General features: G+C 42.3%; 1 protein-coding gene across 1 annotated transcript in view; it reads left to right on the forward strand.

Moving 5' to 3' along the window:
* The window catches only part of LOC115360486 (E3 ubiquitin-protein ligase PDZRN3-B-like), a 54,344-nt gene extending 31,320 nt beyond the window's left edge, over positions 1-23,024 (forward strand). Inside the window, exon 3 of the mRNA XM_030053417.1 lies at positions 22,917-23,024. Coding sequence (XP_029909277.1) covers positions 22,917-23,024 — 108 coding nt within the window. The remainder of the gene's footprint in view (positions 1-22,916) is intronic.
* The last annotated feature ends 713 nt before the right edge of the window (positions 23,025-23,737 follow it).

The raw sequence follows: 23,737 nt of genomic DNA on the forward strand, positions 1-23,737 counted from the left end.
TATTATTATTTTGTTATTGGTATTGTTGTTATTTAAAACAGGATTTAAGGTCAGAAGGGACATGAGGACTAGAAACACACAAATATACATAATGGAAAAACTCATAAAATTGACGATATGCAGCATTATGTTTCTGAAGGTGTGAATTTGATCAAGTGACCTTTTGGATGGCCAGAAAGGTCATGACCGTAGTGTTGGACAATGACCTCAGAGAGGCATGGGGTCACTTCAAGACAAGTGGTCCTCTGCTTGTGGCTACCCAGTCACACTTCTTCTGAAATGACACAGATGAGCACCATTTATCCTTGTGGATGACATTGTTTGGTTTTGTTTGAGTTCTCTGGGAATTAAAATCTGATCATTATTCAGAGAATGTTCTGTTTTGATAGGATTTGGAGGTGAAAAATTAAAAGGAAGTAAACACCCTGCGAGGCCTTATTATTTTGTAATCAGCTCTGCATGAATTCTGTGGAGACATTGAAAGCGATACATTTTTCCCTGCGTCCAGCAGCTCTGTAGTTCGCTCTGTTAGTCAGTTGGCTGGTTGGTCAGTGGGTCCACAAAAATTTCCCCCACCTTTGGCTGCCACAGGTTTCACCTCAGAAGGCTGAAATTTGGTATGGAGGTCAAGTGTTTGTAAAGTTGTGCATGCACGTGTGAATACATGCATGTATGTGGTCGCAGCTATAGCAGTTTCACACTTGTTTACAAAGTGTCTGAACAGATAAATTTTGCATTTCCAACGTGGCCGGCAACTTTCTGGACATTATGAGGTAGAACAGTATTCATAATTTGACTCCTCAGTGAAGGTCCCTTCACTTGATTTTTGACTGCAGAGGTGGAAAAAAAGTTACAATACAGTTGGATATCTTCAGCTTTTCATTGTTCTTTTTCAGTTTTCTCTTGAACCCCTGTTTCTCTCCTGTTCAAATCTAGCCATTACCAACCAAAATAACCAAATTATTTACTTCAGGATGCCCAGTATCAAAGGGATTGTCAGTCTAAATCTAGCAGATTTCCAGAAGCTCTCCACCAGCAAGATTCATAAATAGATTCACCCCATAATATTGTTAGCACCAGTGTCATGTTTTGTTTTGAATTTCCCTAAATTAATTCCTCAATAAACATAATTTTATAATGGCATGATAATCTATTCTAAACAAGCAAAGCCGAATTAAAGTTCCACAGCCATAATCAATGTCATCCTCTCTCTCTTGCACCAGATTTTAAAACACTGTATTGTAGAGGCATAAAGCAGTGTAGTCTCATTTATAACATTTTTTTTTTTTTTTTTGGGTCTAAAACTTTACACACTGGTGTTTTAACTGGCACGTGTCCAAAGACATGCATGACTTTGAACAGCAGACGCAAAGGTTGAATGGATAATGTTGGGTAAATCCGTCCTCCCGTTGCTCTTCCTCCACTCTTTCTATTTGGAGCTCGGGATGCAATGAATCACAAAACAGAGGGTTCAGATCACATGACGGTTTTGAGTCATGGAGCGGATCATTTTTCTCATCAATGTGCATGTGTTTATATTCAACAATAATCATTTCTAGGGTATATATATATATATATATATATATATATATATTAAAAACTACTTTCAATTCCTCATCATTCCTTCAACATTTCCACATTGAGATTTAGGGAATTAATTCTTAAGAGAAACTTGTGGATGTAAAATTTTATTTCTCTATGATGGTTAAAGTAAGCCCCAGCTCACATGCGTGCTGAACTGTGGGGGGGAGCAATCTGTAGAGATCACGGATCAACTATGTTCCGCTACACCGCTATTTGGAGCCCTCTTCACCGCTCATCTCTGGGGGAGAAAGTATGGATTGTAATAGAGACTTACTATCATCGTGGGCTAAAGCTGCCATTACCCAACACCCTGGTAGATGAGGCCATCGGAGGGTGTTATCAGATCCAGCTGTGAGGGCTACAGCATGCATTACACATGGGCAGTAACCCTGACACAGGGAGGAGACATAAACACACACACACACATAATTACAGATGTGTGAGACAAATACATTTAGTGGACGCTTTATCAGACACCCTCCCCCATTTATTCACAGCTCACAAGTAAGACATGAGTATAAAGCACGTTTACAGGGCCAAGAGGTTCGGTTACAGATCGACTAAATGCTATAAAGGGCCAAATGTGTGATTTAAGTGACACTGAATATGGCATGAGTGTTGATGTCAGACACAGCGGTTCCAGCATCTCAGAAACACACCACAGTCCCCAGGGTTTATGGAGAATGGTGCCATAAACAAACAACATTCAGCTGCAGTCCTGAGGGCAAAAGCATCTCATTGATGAGAGAGAGCGGCAAGATCTGTTAGAGCTAATAGGTGGACAAGTATTTGGAGAACATCTTTGTACAACAATAAAAGTGCTGAAGGGCTCTCTGAACACACAGCTTATTGAACCGTGAAGCGAACGGCAGCGAGCGGCAGACGGCAACACTGCTGGGTTCCTCTCCTGTCAGGTAAGAACAAGGATGAAGCTCATGTCAGCACATAATGACTGAAGAGTGGAAAACTTTTGCCCTGCCTGATGAATCACTGGTTTCTGCTGTGACATGCTGATAGCAGGGTGAGAATTTGGTGTGAACAACATGTATCCGTGGATCCGTCCTCCTTGGTATCAACAGTACAGGCTCCTGGCGGTGTAATGGTGTTGGGAATGTTTCCTTGGCACAAATGAGGCCCCTTACAGGCCCCGTAAATGGGGCATCATTTGGAAACCACAGCGTTTGAACATTGCTGACCAGGTGCATTCTTTCATGGCCTCAGTGTAGGATAATGTGTCCATGTCACGAAACACACATCGGAAGTTGTTACCAGATACCAGGAATTACTCCAAAGACCTACACTACCTACCTTGTTCCTATGTATCAACAGAGCACCCTTGGGCTCAGATGGGATAGGATGTGCATGAAGGTGCCACCAAAAATCTGCATGGATCCCTGGGGAATGTTTCAGCACCTTACTGAATCCATGCCATGAAGAAGTTATTCCAAAAGGGCACTGCTACCTGTTACTTGTTGTTACTTGTTAGATATCCCGAATGAAATACACTGAGTGTGTGTACTTGCAAGTAAATTAGGTGCGAGTGCATGTTGTTGGACCTTTTCCAGTGCTCTCTGCCTCCTGACAAACATTTGATTCCTGGCCCACTCGTTATGGTATTTTCATGTACACACATGCACACGCAAGTCACAAACATGCACAGACTGACAGCTGTATTCTAGATAGATAGGTTCACTAATAAGATTCCCAGAATTTGATTCCATGATTGATTTGTTTTGTAAAGATTGCGATGCTGTCATTTAATTTTTTTGGTATATAAAAAAAATTATAATATCAGAGTTCTTGGGGGGAAAAAAGGTTTCAAGGAGGTGTCATTTAGGCTGTAATCACATTCTGAGTTGAGATGTCAGCATTTCCTGAGAGTGTCAGAAATTTACACACTCAGTTTTCCATCTCCACATTTTGAGTACCTCCCGCTGAGAGCTCTCAACCTCCAGTCCCATTTCTAAAGGCTGGAGTGGTGAACTGGGAAGAGTGATATTCAAATCAAAGCTGCCTGACTGTGGTATGGAAATAAGGTCTAGTCATTTACAGGAATTCATAACCAGGCTGATGTATCAGACTTTTAGTGTACCATGGCAGATATTGCAATATGCTAACACATGGGTAATGGATAATTAGGAATAGTTAATCAAATGTAACAATATGCCCTTTGTAAGTATATGTGCTGACATAAGTGTGAAAGACTGGCACTGCTCCCTGCTCTTTAAAGCATCCGGGTGTAATAGGCTCCGACCAAAAGCAATAAAATTGTAATGATCTAAAATAAAACTGATCACTATCCAATGATGAAAACAAAATGTGGAGTATAATACTGTGGACTTTTTCATGTTTTAGCAGGACTCAAAGGATGAATTTGTTGTTGTTACAGCCTATTGTGAAAATGAGTCTTGCAGTGAAGCCTCGCACATTTTAGCTCATTCAGGGAAACCACTCAGCAGTGAAACTGTGCAGCAGACTGAGGAATAACACTCTTTAGAAAGAAATGTCACCTGAAATGTGGGAATGCAGTGGTGGAGAGCATCTTTTTTCCAGACCAAAGAGAGGGAGGGAGTGACAAAGAGAGGTATAAACGTTGTGTTTGGATACATGTGCCATTTGAGTTGTTGCTCAGTGTCTCTTGGATCCAGAGGCCAGGGTCAGGCATCACTAGATAACAGGGTCATGTGTAGTTGAAGTTAACCCTGGGGTGAAATGGTCCAGATGGACTGCCCCAAATTCCTCTTTGCTTTCTGTATCAATTAGCTGGCATTAACACTTCAGTGACCACCCTAAAGACAATTCTGGTGTTTGTTTCAGTGGATTTTATTCCTCAATGAGCATGTGCAGACGTTTAACCTGAAAAAAGAAAATTGCATCCTAAAACATCATCACAGGATTTCATAGCAGTCATTTGTTTACATCTGTACAGATGTAATTCCAGATCACAGTATTATGTTTTATTTTGTCCTATTGTTTTTGTCTTTGACAATTTAGGTTTTTAATATATGCACAAATGCCCTGCAGCTGAAACAGTTCATTCTGTAGATAGGTTTAATTTTGCAGTTATCTTTGTCTACCCTCAACATGTCAACAAACCTCAACCTACATTTGAAACACTTACGCTTTTATCAAGAGCTCCGCCAATCAGATGACTGAGATGAAAAAAATGGCCCAATGTCATTTCAGTAAGGGTGAACACTTCATTTGTTCCTGTTTGGATTACAGTTCAGTATGTAAAAACCTAACGTCAAAACGTAAAAATCATCTTTGTAGTCTTTATTGAGATTACTGGTCATTATTGGTTGTATTTGGCCCTTTATCTAACTGGTAAAAAGAGAACACTGATATGAAGTCGCTTTGTATTGATACACATTAGGGTGAGTGGATGATGACTAACAACAATTTGAATTAACTTTTTCTTTAATTTGTTGTTTTAGTGCCTGATGACAGGGCTGTTTCAGGTAAGCGAGCGTAGGTCCAACACTGAATTGTAGAGTAGTACAATGGAAGCATCTACCACCAACTCTATAGATCCATTATATGACAAGCAACATCTTTATTGACCTCACAAATTTTATTTACAGTTATAATATACAGCTTTGCACATTATTGATCAGGGAGAATGACAGAGGGGACACAAAATGGTCGTCAAGAGGACCCTATCACCATAGAAGGTGACCAGGTGGAGGAAAATGACCCAGAATGGCTTTGGTCTGTAATCATCTATATTAATCCTGTGTGAGTGTGGCTGTTACCAGAGAAAACACATCTGTCCAAAGTGACTTATTGATTTCATAAGACTGCCAGTAAAGCCAGTGTTGAAGCTTGGCTACAAGCTGCAGGTCTTGTGACCAAGACCAGCCATCTTAAAGGATAGGACCTGAGCGTGAAACCTTTCAACGATTCTCAATCCCCTAATGCTCCAAGGAAATCCAATTTCACATGGCCGTAATTGAAATTTATTTTGTCACCACGATGGCAACTCAGCATCATTTATTGAGTTCTGTCTTTCCTGTGCTGGAGGACATGCCTTGTGTTTTTACAGGCCTTAACTTGTGTTAATAAATGAATAATCAAGAAAAAGGTCTTGCCATGAAATCGCAGTTGAATAATTCAACCAACCGTAGATATTCAAACCACTAGAAATCTGCAGCCATGGTAGATCCATTGGGTCTGCTATGCTTATAAGATGTTCTAAGTTCATCCGAGCATGTGAACATGGTTCAAAAAGGGCTGTTTTCATTTTTCATTAGACAATCACATTTGACATTTCATATTTGTATTTTAATTTGTTAGATTTCACAATCCATGTATTATGTTGTATAACTGATTCCACTGGTATTTGAAAGATCAAGACCCAGTCTAATACAACCATCACAGTCCGTTTTGATATATCAACATTAGCATTTCCACAGCTGCTGAGTCTCTTACTCTCTGTGGACCTGGAGTGTGATGTAGAGGCAGCCATAGGATTGCCCTTCATACCTCTCAGCCATGCTAGAAGCGTAGAGCATGAAGAGGTCCATTACCTCGCCTCCTTCCCCTCCCCTCCTCCACTCCTTCTTGACACGGCTCAGATATACACTAGCAGAAATAACATGGAAAAACTGATGATTGTTCAGCTCCACTAAAACCAAGTCTAGGCTCATAGGGCTATGCCAAAATTATAGATTAAAAAGTGAATGAATCATACTCTGAGAGCATGGTCATTAAGCAAAAGCAATCAATCAAATTAGGGGTGAGACGCCTTTCAGGAGGGTTATTACATATTCTAATATGGCCATTTCCAATTGGTAATTGGATGACTTCGTTAGCAAGCATTGCATGAGGGAAAGGACTTATGAAACATTCTCATTTATGTGCATGTGAGTGTGTATCATTAAAAGTCTTTAAAACCTGTGAACCTCACACAAGCTCTTACACATTCAGATTTAAATTTAAGCATTGTTCGCATCTCCACCATTAATTAGAGAATTTATTGTGTTCCAAAGCCGCATTTGCTCAAAATTTTCTTCTTCCTTCAATTTACTGAGAGCCACACATCTTATGCATATCCAGTGAGATTCAAGAAAGGCGGGTGGGCACTTGACAGTTGGGCTCATAATGCCTGGCCCCTCGGGGGATAGAAGCACATGAGAAGTTGTTTCTGTAATTGTTCATGCAGTGAGCTGGCGATCCCTTTTGTCTGCACAGGTCCTTCAGAGACACTGGGGTGCTTCCCCTCTTTGTCTGTGTTGATAACCTGATGGTGAAGTCATTGTTCTTTGTGTTTCATTGCCTTATTCGGTGTGTGGTTGAGGCATTCAGATGTCGCCCCTTCCTGTTTCCACCAGGCTTTTTGTACAATGTTGAGTCTTGAGGACAAAAGCTTGAATTTAGAGTGGATCAATTTCCTCAGCAGACTGTGTGTCCTCAGCGTCTGCATGAAAGGAATAACATCACAGCATTATTGTTATTTTTTTTTTTATTTTTTTATTTTTTTTGCATGTGCCTGTTTTGGTACATATAGCGAAAAATTTTATTACAAATTGTAATGCCTGGGCTTCTGCATGAGTTGGAATGTTAGGTGTGTGTGTGTGTGTGTGTGTGTGTGTGTGTGTGTGTGTGTGTGTGTATGTGTGTGTGTGTGTGTGTGTGTGCGTGCGTGCGTGCGCATGTGTGTGTGTGTGTGTGTGTGTGTGTGTGTTTCTGTGTGTTTGTGTGTGTATGTGTGCAAATGTGTGCAAAGCTTTGGCTGAAACATCTGGCACTAGTGTGATTGGTGTGGTGAGCCCTCAGGCCTTTTCATAGGTGATAGATGACACCTATCACAGCCTGTCAGCAGGGACCCAGTCCGCCAACTAGCCAACCAACCAACCAACCAACCAGCAACCTGCACGCCTTCATCCTCACCCCCAACTTTTACTGCAGAGGGAAAGGGAGGGATGGCAGCAGGAGAGAGGGAGACTCATTGCCTTTTATGAATACAAATGCTGCTTTGTATCATTGCTACTCAGTTTTATAGGGAAAAATGTTGATGTATACATTATTTTTGAAGTAAAGTAGGATGGGGGAAACTGATAAGGCTGAATAAATGTTTATAGGTTGCACTGGAACAGGAGAGGGCAAGAAACTGCATACAATCGTGGTTAGTCTTGTGCTTTCTGAGGCTTCTAGATCAACATCACAGGGCATATGGATGGGGAACCCTCCTCATACAGATCTGCCAAGCATCTTGTTTCCTGACTCTATTGTGTTTAAACTCAGACAATGACTGTAACCTACCTATTGTAAACGAAAGGGATTTCTGATGCAGTTCAAAGAAAGGCAAGCCAGAGTGCAAGTGATTGACAGGTTTTGGGGACAGTGTTGAAAAATCTTTCCTCTGTCTGTCTGGAGAACACAGAGTTTTTTTTGTGCTTCCTATCTCTTCAACATGGCACACACATGTGCACAAACACACACAAATACACACACACACATGTAGACATTGCCCAAACTCACACATTTTAATGGATTATCCAGAGAGCACTGGAAGGGGCTTGACAAAGCACCGTCTCAGGGCCATGGTGGCTTTACTCCTGCCTGATAATAATTGATGGATGACTGTGGTACAGGACACTGACAGGCTGGTTGCCTGGCCTTTACCCTCTGCCAGTTCAACCCTTACATGTGTGAAATAGCCAATTACTCTGACGCCTATTGAACGTAATAGGCTGATGAGCAAATGGCTACTGTGGGACATTGGGGAACCTTGTAGATTGAGGAGGACCGAGATAAAGTTCTGCCTGGAACAGCTGCCGCCACCCCGGCTTTGCTCGTCAGATAGTGTCGGGCAAGCAGGAGAAGAAGGGGTCAGGCAGGTATTTTGTCCCGCTAACCACGGTGTCCCCATCCTGTATTGACTTAAAGTTTATGATCCATGACACAATCATGTTATACAGGAGCTAATTTACAGGAATAAATCCTCCTTTTAGAGGCTGTTAAATGGATAATGGAAACAGCAGCGACCATAGATTCTCAGGGAAGCATTAAACACCATTTTTTGCTGGGGAATGGAACGTCTGCGCATGGTGTGGCGAGCGAACGCCAGCCGGCCATTGGATATTGACAGAACAATCTATCTTTATAAAGGACAGTGAAAAATTCCAATCTATTTCCTGAAATCACATTATTAGAGGCAGTATATGACTGCATCTAAATATATATGCCGGCAGTGTATGAAGAGAGAGAGAGAGAGACAGAGAGAGAGAGAGAGTGAGTGAGAGGGAGAGGGAGAGGGAGAATCAGTGAGCGAGAAAGAAGGGGTATTCTTCTGGAGGGGTACAGTAAACCATCCCAGGCAGAATGGAGAGCAGTCTCTCTTCGTAATTGGACAGGTTATTTTTACACAATGCTGACGTCTCGGGCTGCTCGCTGACATGTGTAGCCATATTTCTCTCAGATATTCTCTCTTTCTTTATCTCTCCTTGCCATCTCCATTGCACTCTGCACTCCCTCCATCTGTATTTCTCTCTTTCACTTTGTGTCTTTCACTGCCATTTTACCCTGTTACTCTCTCATCTCTCTCTCTCTCTCTCTCTCTCTCTGCTTCAGTCTCTCTCCATTTGCTGCTCTCTTTTTTTTCCCCTCTCCAGCATTTTTCTCCAGTATAATTGACTGATGTTTTGGAGCCTCTTATTTGGAAAGGAGATGTTGATTGGACACGGCCTGTTTTTGATGTAACCAAAGCCAATCACTTTGCTCTAATTCAATTTTAGCTAGACTGCAATAGCCCCCCTCCTCCTCTGCCACCATCGGATCTATTGGTGTTTCAATCGGAGACAAATGAAAATTAGATGGGACCATGTGTTTTAAAGGGCACTGTTTTTATTTTTAAATTTCTTGTTTATTTCAGTTGCATCTGGCATCAAAAGAACTCATTTCATCGAATATCTTGACATGCCAGAATTTCAAGCGTATTTCCTCACCTCATTATCTCTTGGGTTCGGATAAGATGGACTACAGTGTCCCGCCAACAAAACAGCCTTTTTAACTCCATTTCCCAGGTGCACAGCCTCTTAAATGCATTTCGAATTTAATTCAGTCATACCAAAATGAGCTCTGTTACGTCCACTTAAGACTTCAAAGGCGGCCTTTCTTACCCGTGGATTTGTTCTGACATGTGGGCGTACCAAGTTCTCCCGAGCCTTAGGCCAGCCAGTGGTGATGGATGACCTGTAATACATCTCTCTGCTGGGTGGGTGGTGGACCTGATTGTCAGGGCCCTTCTCAACTATTGGTCCATCCATAAGTAAAATGGAGGTTTAAAGAAATGACCTCATCACTGATGCACCCACCCCAGGCTACTGCACATTGAACTCTACGTAATGAAGCGTATGCTGATATTTTTCCAAGCTAAGTGATGGAAATCTCTGCACAGACTGTGGCTGTTTTGCATCATGAGGAATAGAGCGTGTTCATGCTATCAAGACTGATAATTTTCGTATGATTTGCCAAGCAAACAAACATATTAGACAGAATTAGCTGAGGGATGATTTCAGTGGCCAGCGTGTATTTTTCGTGTTGATGGCTTGTAAACCTCCTGGCGGTGTTCAGGTACACCACACATCTATTACTGATGTTGTGATTGACATGGGCAATGGGGCCTGGGATTGGAGATGGCTGTGGAGAATGTTGGTGTGAGGCAGAGTTGTGTTCCCTTCATTAGACAAGCCAGGGGAATGCCCTGTTGACCCTGTACTGACCCCTCCAACACAATTACGAACCACAGGCCCAGCACTGGTTATTGATGCCCATCACTGACATGAGCAGCTGCACGGGGTTACCTTCTCACTCACTGTTGAAAGTCCCTGCGTGTCAGGCTCACCGAACTGTGAAAACACACACAAAAGAAAACAAGATGAAATGTTACTGTATGTAGAGAGAAGAGACAGATCAACTGGAATTCACTTACTAAATTGTTTTGGAAATGAAAGACAAAATGTAAAATGGAACTGCATGGAGTAATATAATATCTTCTGAAACAAAGCATCACAGTGTGTTGAACTTCTCAGTTGCTGTGTGAATGAAAGCAGGCTGTGCCTTCACTCCTTGCATTATAGCTACAGAAATGTCACTGGGAATTGGATTGTTAAAAACCTTTAAAACGGTGCCAAAGTGCGATTGGAGCAAACACCACTGGTAGGGCAGGGGATTCTCTAAATCGGGGTGGTAGTGCTGGAGTTATGTTATTTGGAGGATCTCACATTTCTGGTGATAGGCCTTTCCCTCTATCTCTACCTGCTGTAATTGTCTCACAGTGTGTTGGTGCACTGCCCAACTGTACCTTGTTTCAGTGTCTGTGATGTAATATCCTGAGCGAGGGGCTCAGAGTAAGGGAAAAAAAAAAACAACCTGCTGCTTTTGGTTATCTTCTCATTTTTCCCTCAGCAAGTTGGCGTTAAGCCCACATTCGGCCTATCGATTTTCTCTATCTGCTCTTGTAAAATGAAACCTGAAATTGTTTCCCCCCTTCCTCTCTCGCTTTGCAGGTTGTAGCGCCCAACAAACTTTGCAGCCTGTGATTTATATAATGTCTCTCCTCCTTTTTGAGCCTCGGGAAAGCGGAAGGTCTATTTTCACCACACACAATCTTATTTCAAATTGTTGTATCACTGGCATGGTGCCATTATACCTACACCAGATTGCGTGTTGGGCATAGCTCTGCATATCTTACGCCTCTTGATTCCAAATTGACCTTAGGAATCCCTATTTTCTACCTCTTAGGGGTAATTGGCATTGGGTGGGGAGACCCTGTTAACAAGCCTTTGTCCCTGCTCACTGATGGAGGGCGCATGATTCTGGGAAAGTGGACTATGTTATTAGTAAATTGCAGCTAATTAGATAGATGGAGGGTCACTGGCAATGATAAAGTCAAGGGAACCACTGAATGATGGGGGTGTCAGCTGATGCTAATAAAGAGAGAGTGCTCAGAATAGCATAGGGTTTGTAGTGGCCTTTAATAGATACTCATTAAGAGCTATTAAAAACAACCAGACAAAGGCAAAACTGTGCTTAGCTGCCTCAGATCCACTCTGCCTTGGCCTCAGTTGTGAATAGCGAGGAGTGGACTGATCCGTCAACTCTTCAGCGCCAACAAGAGGAGTCAACAAGGTGGACAGCTAGATCTAACACCAGTGCAATGTGCTGGGACTGTACAGATGAGAGGAAGGTGCCACGGCAGCACTGAATGATGCTCTGTGCAATTCAGGATGGCTTGCTGCTTTGCCTATTCAGGATCAGGGCATCAGTCCAATCCATCCAATCAAAAAGAGATTGGTAGGAGGTTAGGCAGGAAGACGGGAGGATGATGATACGGGTGGAGGAGAATAAGAAGATGAATCACAAATATGATCCCAAGCGAAGAGATTAGATCCATATCAGGGAGAACATGCAGCGGATCTATCTCCACTATCGCACATCCACCTCTTATCTGACTTTGATTTATGTCCCAGCAAGATACAGACAGTGGAGAAAATGATTTAGCACTTGTTTATCACTAAACAATGGACTGCAGTGCAGGCAGCGTTGCTTCTGACAGACCTTACACCAGACAACTCAAGGAGACTCCTGCATGGTGGTGTCTTGCTGTTTGAGGAGTTTGCCCTCTGCCTAGGTTAGCCGGTAGCAGGTGTGTGAGCTGACTCCCTGTGTCGGCTATGGCTGACCTCTTTGCACTAGGACCGAGCAATTAGTCCACAAAATGGCCGCCTGTAAATCTCCTGCAGGGAGGGTTTGGCAGGGCCACCTGGAGGTGAGCTCCACAACGAGGAATTAAACACACAGTATTAGCTAACAGCAGTTTTATGATGTGAGGGGCAGTGCAGGGTGAGGACGCGGCAAGGATGCTAGTCTACAGCATTGCCGAGGGAGCTGTAGCATGTACTGCTTTTGTGTTTGTGAGATTCAGGGCCCCTATGTTATTTGAAATTACATTATGAGCCTGTAAGCTGAGAAAGCTCTTTTTTTCATTTTAAAGTTTTCTTTATTGATTTCTTTGTCAATTATGCCGGTCACTTAGCTTCATTTTGCTCAGTGTATAGATTTGTAACTGATGTAATGCGGAATATAGAAGAACATGTTGACAGTACAGCACTATGAAGTCAGTTTTGTTTTTGATCTTTTTAATTTGCAGTACACTAAAACTCTTTGACAGTGCTCCCCCAGCAAATTATGTACCACATACAGTGTGCACAACCTAATAAGGTCCCTTATAAAAGATTGGACTCAGAACTGGATTATATTGCTTAACCAGAGCAAGTAAATACAAATTGAGCTATTTAGATTAAGCCACTTGTGAAAGGACAAATACATTACAGTGCACATAGCGCTGTTAGTATTGCCATCAGTTTGTAAGGATTATAGAATGCTGGGTCATTTAATTGCATTTCCAAATTTGTAATGCAGTATTTGATGTTGAATTTATTTGCTTCCCCATTACCCGCCCTGACACACACACACACACACACACCAGTACAATGCAATACATTTCATTTATGGTTGGTTGGTTTCCAGTTCTTTGTAATGCAATGCACAAACTAACAAGGATCTGAATTTCAAATGATACACCAGTGATAGATGTATCATGTGCAGTATTGTTTGGCTGAGACACTAATGCAGTGGGCATACATCATTTGAATAACCTTTTCAGTCAATGCATTACAAGCTGTTGAATTTCCACAGGACCACTTCTATGTAGCACTGTAATTTGGTAGCACACAGTCTCAGCCTCTCTCTCTCTCTCTCTCTCTCTCTCGCTCTCTCTCCCTGTCCTTCCTTTTCTGATGTGAGAAAATGGGGAAAATTCAGAATGTCTCCTGAAAAAGGCTTCCCCCCCCACCAAGAAATCTAAAGAGCGTGGTTTTGCGTGGATTGGAGAGTTTGCTGTGAACCTCGTGAGGGGGGTGGAGAGGACAGACAGAGAGCTCTCTGACTGATAGTGTTGCCTCTTCCCTCATAACCAATGGCTGATTTGTGAATATTGTTCCCCTTTGGTTTAATCTGCTGTGCGCTGTGAGGCGGAAACTATTCCCAGAAGGCTGCCGGAGGGGGCTGTTAATTTATCTCCTGTGTATTAACATTGTCTTGGCAGGAGAGGGGGCCTCGACCCTCTCACTGCTGAGCAATGTAAATGGGGAAAAATGTTGACCTGTCTTGACCCAAAACCTTGGTATCTAAGTATCTTCCTGTTAAGTTATTCTTTAGTGCATAGTGTAGTCTGTAGGCTTCAATTGATGGATCCTGTTTGGGGTCACCCCTGTAGGTTCAATACAGCAATATTTGATCAACAATAGATTGAGTTTATTTCTTGAGGGCCTGTGACCAGACAAAAGACATATTGGTATGGAGGTGCAGAGACTTGTGATGCCCGAGTTCAGGGTCACAGCTGAATGGCTGTCCCTCATGAGCGGTGAGAGGAGCTGAGGATGTCCTCTAGCCACTCGAGGTCCATCAACCATACCAATAGAGAAATCAATAAAACACAAGGTCCAAGATGTATAATCTCATTAGTTGGCCTCTACTGAGAAATATGGCCTCTTATGATAATGCAGTGACTTTCTGCTACAGTGTAAATTTAGACCTATGATTTTTTTTTTTTTTTGACCATGGTTTGTTTATGCCTGCTATAAAAAAAGCTGTTGTATCTGTCTGTTTTTTTTTGTTTGTTTGTTTTGTTTTTTTTTTTTTTATGCTTCAGCCTTTGCACTTACTGCATTACTGTATGTAATGCATTACTGTCTGTCGTGCAACTTTTTTGAACGCCCTGTGGCTGCTCATTTAAGGGGCTCTGAACAGTACAGTTGGTTACGCTGCCAGACAGGAGGGGAAGGGTAGGGGGTGGGGATTGGGGTGGTGGTGGGTTTGGTGGATATGGCGTGTGGGGGGTAACCTGGCTGTACCTCAGGCAGAAAGACCATCATTTTTCGGAATAATACCTGCAGAAGAGGTATTGAGGTATTGTCATCAGCTCTGTCAAACAGCCAGGGTTGCCATGGTGACGCCAGCAGGGCCAGAGAACCTATCTTTGAGAAACGCTTGCGGACCCCAGCTACTTTATCATTTGACATTCAATAATTTGGTGTTGATAATAACTGGAAAATCAATGGTTGTCTCTCGGGATGCAGTGAGTCGGAGACAGAGGCAGTGATTGGTCGCCGGTGTTTACTTGTTTGTTTTCACGTTCTATGCAACGGAGCATAACTCAACAGGGATACTTGACTCCTTAATGTCCTGGCACGTATGCCAATGTAAATGGAGAATATGGATGATGACAGCTTTTAACTGACACAGCTGTATAAGTCTGATTTATGCAGTATGAAAATATGAGAAGCATTTGTGTCAGATCTCAATTTCACATTCTGATTGTGAAGCCTCTAACTGTGTGAAATATTTACCTCATTTGGTATTCTTTGATCAAGATCAAATCCAGCCGGACTCATATTTGCAGACGTTTCTCTTTGTTCTCTCATAGATAACAGTGCGGGAAAAGCAATGCAGTGTGTTCAAATGTGTCTTTGTCTTGTGAAATTGTATTTTTCGTCATCTTTTTTGGACTTCCTTTTCAGAAAAAAAAAAAAAAGGATAAAGCCGTGTTTGATCAAAGTGTTGTTTATCTTAAATGTGAAGGAAACACCACAGTCACTTAGTTCAAAGCATAAAAGAATAGAGGTGTCCAGGTGTGTGTGTCTGTATGTGTGTGGCCCTGCTACATGCGGTCATCATTAGCATATAAAACACAGGGTCAGTTGCAAATCCCTCTTCACTGACCTCAGTGTCAGGCAGCAGTGTGCTTGTTTTCTTCAGGCAATATCCTTAGTAACCATGTATCCTTACATGGTAACAACTACACACTCACGCTTTATCCAGGTGTGTTGTGCATGTACCGAGTGCTCGTGATAACAGCACATGTAATTAAACAGGGTATTATTAAGTGCTAAATGGATACAAAGAGCAGACTATTGTGCTACAGTAAATGGAACGGTGTTTGTTGTAACCAACATTGAAACATTACCCGACAGACACTATCTGATCCAGTCTCCTAAATTGGAGTGCCAACACACCAGCATGCGGCACAGCATGTTAAATCACACGTCTCCCTCTGCCTCTCTTTCCTTTTGGTTGTCGTCTGCTCTTGTTTTCTTATCAGGAGGACAGAAAATAAGATTCCTGCCCCCTGGGTATCATCATAATTCCAGACTAATCTGTGTGTGCTGAAAAACAAGCAAGTGATCCATCTGCAGTTCTGTTATTACCGCCGGATCTGTAGCCATTCTCATTCTGGAGCATTGCAGTTAAGGTGAAGGTTTTAAGCTTATCCTCAGGCACGCCAGCGACTTTCTCCCATCCTGCTCGGAAAGGAACAGAAGGAGTCCAAAATAAAAAAAAAAATAAAAAAAAAGCACAGGAAATTAATGTGTGTGTTTTTTGCACAGCACTGGCTCAAGCGCTTGGAGGAGCACAACAAACTAGCCCATCACAACACAAATTATAGAGTACATGAAGGGTGCTGATGGAGGCCCGCTGCCACGTGGATATGGAGCAAACACAAATTACTGTGCTGCTGTTGAGGTCTGACTAGATTGAGATTTTCTTTGTTTGTTTTCCATCTTCTCCAAATCTTTTCATTTTTGCCGTATTGCTTTGGAACACTTCAGGTAATGCTGCCAAGTTTCCTTGACCTCAGCGTCAAGGTCACATTGCAAATGCACTGCACATGGTATTATTATCTTAAAACCACCAACTGGAAACATGAACGACAAATAGGAGAGGGAAAAATGCCTGTGTCAAATTTTTATTTTATCTATTCCATGGACGTGTAACTTTTATGATTCAATTCTGCTGCCAGGAGCACAGGAGACACAGAGCAGAGTTTCAGATTTGTTTCTCTCCGAAGGTCAATGCAAAAATGCCCGCATACAGTTGAAATCAATCTGTAGACCTACTGAGAGGGGAGACATGCAGGATTGTGGTTCTCGGTGACCTGCAGAGTGAAACCAAAGACACGTATTCCACCCAATCTCATCTGGATGATTGGATATGTGTTATGGTTAAAGGGCTAAAATTAATTTGTCTTCATCTCTATTGTGCCAGATTTTGGCACACTAGCTCCCTGTTACTTTGTCATAAGTGGGCAAATGAAATTAGCCAAACAGCTGTTGGGTGTGTTTTATGTGACTCTCCCTCACCATGACTCTAGGAAATGACAGTGTAGTCATTAAAATGAGATGGCCCTTGTCCTGTAGGTGACATTGCTGAAAAAGACCTTACGCAGGACAATTAGAGGTTGTAGGTCGTCTCTTATGCGAGTATCAGCATAAGCACGAGCAGAAAAGGTATGGTGCCTTACCTGTTTGCCCTCTGTGCCGACTGTCTCTATAGATCTGCTTTCTCTCCTCAAGAGGAACAAAACTCTCTTCCACAATCAAAGGTGTATTGACTGTGTATTGATGAGTGCTCAGCCAGCAGCGGGCAGAGTGTGAAATCAATGACATGCCTGTTGTACATGTTTGCTGCTTGTTGTCAGTGAGCCATTGCCACCTTGAGCTTCAGTGACTCTCGCCAGAAACAAATGACTGAACAGCCTGTATTTGCTCTTATGTGTGCAACATATGTACGAAAAGGAAAAAAATGCCCAGCCCCAGACAAGCAGCAATGAAAACCTCATGGAGTCTCGATATTAGGGTTAATTCACATAATTTCACCTTTTGTTGAAATTCACAGAAGTGGAAAAAGTCGTTAGGCCATTAAAAAGACATTAGGTTCCATATATGGTAAAATAGTGCCATTCTCTATCATTCAGATCATTGCCCTCTTTATCCTGCATGATGGAAGGCTTTTCATTATCTGTAGAGTTACTTTTCACCTGGAGTTGCATGTCCAGGTGAGTCGTCACATCACACAAAATGAATCATTGTTGTCTCCACAACATTTTCTGTGAAGACCATGGTGTGTAGTATTTATGTGTTTGCTTTATTATTTGAATAGGGACAATCCAAATTTACATAGCAACATTTTGCTGATTTACACAAACGCGAGAAGCTGATGTTCTGCATAAAGAGATTAGCACTAGTTTTCAACTCCTGTCCCTAGCAGGGCTTTTTGTGAATGTGTATTGAAAATGAAGTGCAGTGGTGGAGAAACATGTAGGTTAAAGATAAATATTCAGACACATAGACACAGATATGCACACATCTGTGCATGGGTACAGACACACTCACAGATATGACCGCATATTCAAGTGAACATTCCAGTAAAGAGTGTAAAAATGCATGAAAACATATAGCCTGACAAAGTGCTTAAACACTAAGTGAACACATGCATTCCTTACCGCTGAGATTCATTTTATATTCATTTTAAAAACAAAACAAAACAAAACAAAAAAAAAAAAAAAAAGAAAAGAAAAGAAACAAGCAGCATTGGGCAAAATGAATTTTCTGTATTTGTAGGGGAGGGGATTATTTTCAATATATCGAGGGGTGTCATAGCTTATGAATTTATTCATTGTTCTTATTAAGATGTAGTGACAACAGTGTGTCCAGTGGAAACTGATGTTGAACAGGATGACATTTCAATATTTGCACTGCACTAACTTTCAGGCTTGGAGAAAAAGTTTCACTTTCCTTTCCATTGCTGGGGGCCGCTGTGCTTTGCGATTGTATGAAGTGATATGAACCTTCAAGGCTCAGCGATAAAGTAAAGTTTAGATCAACTCTGCACATTTACACATTAACCAGCTTTTTATTGTGTAGAGGCTGTGCTGATATCACGGTAGTGCAACACAGATGACACTATTTTTGGGAAACACTGCAATAGCTGTGTTTTTATCTCAGCAATCTGAAATGATAGCGGTAGAAATTAAACTGTGGTCAACCGCCACAGTTTAATTTAGAATTAGTATGTTAATCATTAATACATCAATCCAGATCATTAAACTGTCAAATAAATAAATAAAAAATAATAAACCGCCAGCGATGGATTCAGCTCATTGGCTCTTCCACGTGTATTTGTCCTATCAATCCAAACCTATTGTGTAAAATTCTGGCCCTGCCCAATACTAACTTGTTGTAGACAGATGCAAGCAATGGAATTTGTCACAGTATTTATTTGGTAACAGTATTTAATTATTCTCAATACCCTCTTTATTTTCATATTCACAATCAGTAGTCAGCGTTGTCTCACCATAAAATACTGTTTGGCTCTGTGATCCTTTTTGTACGCCTGCCCAGTGAAAGGGGGTCTTGCTGTGGGGCTTAGTGGTGTTGGTCCTGTTTGACAGATAATATGATATAAAGAGTGGGCGCCAGTGAACGAAGCTCTTCTATCTGGCCACAAACATCACTGAGCACCGGAGGCAACACGAGTGGGCAGACCTATGGACCTCCGATGTCCCTCTGTTAGACCTACAGAAATATGACACAGCTAAGATTAGTTTATCCCCTCCGGTTGTCCCAAGGGTGTCTTTCTACATGGGTAGAGGTGCACTGATGGTGTAATGTGGCCATGTGTGCCTCAGGCTGGAACGCAGTGGTGGTTAGTGTGGACCAGACAGTTTGCGGCCTGGGAGGTGAGAGGAAATACGAATGTGGACAGAGGTTTCCAACAGGGAGGGTGGTGCGAGTGTCTCGCCTTTCGCCCACTCACTTCCCTTATTTTCCTCCTCCATCCTGCTCCTGCTTCTTAAAGTGTCAAATGGAGTGCTCCCACTCTGAAAAGGTCACTTCTGTTACACGTGTTACTGTTGTAGTGTGTATTGTTCATCCGATACACCCATGATACTGTAGGTGTTTATGACATTGTGTGGCTGCTAGGGTGTTATTGTTATGGTTACCTTTCATGTAGAGGAGAAGAAGGTAAAATATCTTTAGGCCTGAGGACTTTGTAGGTACAGGAAACAGCAACAGCACCATCCTGTGTTGTATCTTTTCTAGATCTCACAGACAGACATTTTCATCCTAGTCTTATGTTTTTTTATTGTTTTTTATTTTTTGTTTTTTTCGACTTCACTGAATGCTTGGCACATGTCACCTCCTCAGCATTTCCACAACACACCCAATGTCGGTGCGAGAAAGCAGGAGCTTCCTGTCTGATGTGCACTTTGTTTCATCTTCATGCAGACGCGGGGGGATCCCGGGTTAACCATGTTTCATGTGGGACGTGTGTGCCTGGTGTGTGTGTGTGTGTGTGTGTATGTTACATGCTGCTTTGTGTAGAAGTATAGGCGAACTGGATGCAGTGGGTGTGATGTTTCACTGAAGTGGCTCATTAGTAGCTTTTTTAAGGTTTGCCACCAACATGTCTCATTTCACGAGATATGTGCGTATCAGCTCAAAACACTGGCACACACAACTCAAAAAAATGGATTTATTAGAGTTGATTTTTACGTGTCTCCTCTGGTTTACACGCAAACAGACAGGGGACAGATTTTTAATGGTCAGAAATAAAAGAAATACAAGTTTCTCAAACCAAGTCAAAAATTACTTTACACTGGATTTTAAGAGTAAAACGCTTAAGGATGTAGATACATGGGTAAATACAGTGTCATTATTAAAGATTAACATTTTATGGCAGACAGAGGGTCAAATGTCTCTGTAATCCATTATTAATCTTCATAATTTGCATCGTTTAAATATAATGACATACACACAGTATGCGTGTGCAGAAATATGAGAGTAAATCGATTAATCTGTTCAGGCAATAAAGTAGATGGCCATTATGTGGACTGCTTAAAAAGCAACACTGTATGTGTTATAATGCAAGGCAGCCTATAAGCTATTTATATCCACGGCCATGTTCCCACATGAATTAATGATTCAGGCCTTTTTAATTATTTATTGTCATTGAGAAAGATGTTTTGGTTGGCTTCCCACGGTCCGGTCACATTGGCTTTGAAGCACCCACCTGTGCATTTGTGTCTGTGTGTGTGTGTGTGTGTGTGTGTGTGTGTGTGTGTGTCTTGGACCAACTACCATCAAAGCTGTCATCAGAGGAACAGGCTTTGACGATGATTCATTCATAAAAGGGCCTCATTTAATTATTCCCAAATCAGGTCACATCAATACCCAGAAGGAGTGACTGCTATTCGGCGGCGGTAGGTGATCAGATCTGAGCCATGCGTCACATCACAAACCATTCGCAGATCCCCACGGCTCTCTGTTCACGTGAACGGGATTTCAATCTTCAAAGTCTACACCAAAGAGAATTTTCCACCCGCCCGACGTGTCAGCGCTGGCCTAATAAACCTGTTTGTGTATTAAACACACTGGAGATACTTGGTATTCTTCGCAGGCGCTGCCACAGACACCACCACTGTATGATCAGTGCTCCTTATCAAATCCACTGCTCTTATAAGACGCTCTGGTGTTTGTTGTCAAGGTTACCATAAGCTTACACAAGTGTTGGAAACAAACAGGTGCCAGCAGAGCATTTTAAAGATCTCTGATATACGTGTTAGCTTGTGGTGGCCAGGACTTTGCTGTGCCTGGTAACTCTGTGGTTGCCTTACATGTTAACCTTAGTGTTGCATGGATCAAATCATATTGATCTGACCTCAGCGGTATGTCAGATCTCAAAATCTTACACACAGGCTTCCTCTCATGCGGAACAGATAGTTTTCCTTAGCCTCAGATGCCAGTTGAAGAGGTTTTGTGAAAATAGCCAGGACTGGCAAGTGCTCAAGTTGCCCTGAAAAGTTGACATCATGTTGAGTGGAAGTAGAAAAATAGTCTACACAGCTATTTTAAAAGTCATTATGAAAACAAAACAAGTCAGACACTTGAATCTGATTTGATGGAATATTGAATGGATCCAACTATTGGGCACTGGTGAGTGGCGGTCCACGGTGTTCATCCTGGTACATGAAATCGATATAAATGCAGTTTGTGGGCACTGATTGTGATTGTGATGTTTGACGTTGGCAGTGGCCTGATTGGTTCTGTTGTTCTTGCCCATTCTGATGTTTGTGCATTTGTGTGTAGTGTGTACGGTGAGACAAAAGAGGGACTTTTTTGTGCCTGTGTGCACATTAGGCAATCATGTTTGAGAACACGAGAACCTCAGCGATATGCCTGCATTACACTTATGGTTGAAGGTTATGCCTCCAGGTGTGAGCAGAGCTCAAATACCAGTTTGTCAAAAATGCAATTGAAGAAATCTGAAAATACGGCCATCACGGTGTGAACAAATCGCTTTTCCATGCCCCTTGATGCGAGGCCCATTAACTGAGAGTGCGAATGCGATCAAGGGCCCTTTTCTACTCGGGCAGGCAAAGGGCAGCTCGGATGATAAATGACTGCCGGACAGTAGGAAAGGACAGTGGGGAAGCTGAAAGGACACGAGCGGTGGAGAACTGGACAGATTCACTGCTCATCAATATGAAAAACACACTGCACAGTGCATACAATATAGACCCTTTAGTTTTTTTAAGTTAATGTTCCACAGTACATTTCATTGAATTAGTTTACAACTTATTGTAAGCATTAATGATAAAAAAAAAAGAATCCACCAGTAGCAGGCATAAAGTGACGCTGTATAATCACCTTGTCTAAAAGTAAATGGTTTTACTAAATGCTAGTATAATGTGTCAATCCCGCCCTCGGGTCAGACTGGAAATGCAGTCTCAGGTAAATTCACTATCTGAATGTAAAACCTGAGGTCGTAAAGCACCTAGGGAGAGCTTTTATCAGTCTTAATGCACTCTTCGGAGAACATCCTTCACTCTGCATGTCCCATTGAGAGGTGCTGCTTGACCGCAGGCAGAGGCTACTGTATCAGTCTCGCTTCACAGATGATGAGAAAGACCATTAGGGTGACCGATGGGCATCTTAACCTTTAGGGGTCAGCGGGTGCAGTGTCGCAGAGTGATGGTCATCCACACGTGTTCCCTCAGTGAGGTTGTTTACGCACATTAGTTATGCTATGAAGCCACAGTTATGATCAGCACATTCTCAATCTGATATTTGCTTTTCTGCACAGAAAGCGCCTCTCCCTTGACCCTTGATGGTTCTAGGCTTTTCCAGCTGTGCTTATCATCAGCAGCTACAATAGACTGGCAGTCCTCCCTGCTGACAAACACTTCATAGCATTCACTGCATAGGCTGCTATTTGTGAAGACGGCCTCTGACATATTTTCATCACACTCCATTGTATCGCTAGCAAACGTAGCACCCCTGCTCACCAAATGCAATATTATATCCCCATTTCCTGGTCTCCCAACCAGACCCTTTGATGTCAAATTGACACTTTAGTGAACAGCTCTTGGTGGATTTGATATTGCCAGGCAACTGCAGAAAACCCACTCCTCACGGATTCTTCAGGATAAGAGGTGGATGGTGGTGAGGATGGGGACCGTGGTGGTGGTGGTGGTGGTGGTGGAGGAGGAGGAGGCTTGGGTGGTGGAGATGAAGAGGGAGAATGGTGGATAGCATTAACTGTAATGGCGCTGTATGATGTAGGTTGCTGTTTGGCTTGCCTCCAGGCAGTGGAGTAAAATTAAAGCCCAGGAAATCGGATTACTGCGTCCCCAGGGGTGGGATGCCCAGTACCCAGCTGATGAGCACTCATCTACTCTTAGCTCTATCTTGCTCAGCGAGCCCCACTGTTGGCTGGGAGGCCAATTTGTTAGCAATTATTGCTCGTTAGTGGAGCTTCCTGCTAGCAAAAGGGAGCTCTGTGGCTGATACAGTAGCCAAGGTCTATTGTCTTGCACTGTAATTATCACAGTTTTAGAGAAGGCAGCGGTTGATCTATTGCTGCTGTTTACTGATTGCTGATTTGATGTCAGGACCCCATTATAAATGACACCTATAACGTCTCTTGTGTTAGAAACTGTGTATTCTTTTTTTTTATTTTGTGTATTATGAGTAAAAGTCTGTATCAGCTTATTTTTTTTTTAACACATTCAGCGCTGTATTGCAGTAACGCTGAGGTCATTGACTTGAACTTGTCTTGATGAAGTTTATTTAACTCTAATGATGCAGAAAGATAAGCTATAATGTTGAAAACAACTGTCTATCCTGTTTTCATTAGGTGTTAAAATGCCTCTTTCCCTTTGATATCTCTGTGACCTTGTATTCAGATACAGGCTGATAATACACAATATATGGAAACAGATCCTCCACCCTTGAAGCAGACCAAC

This window comes from Myripristis murdjan, chromosome 6, assembly GCF_902150065.1.
Source record: "Myripristis murdjan chromosome 6, fMyrMur1.1, whole genome shotgun sequence".
NCBI classification, from domain to species: domain Eukaryota; kingdom Metazoa; phylum Chordata; class Actinopteri; order Holocentriformes; family Holocentridae; genus Myripristis; species Myripristis murdjan.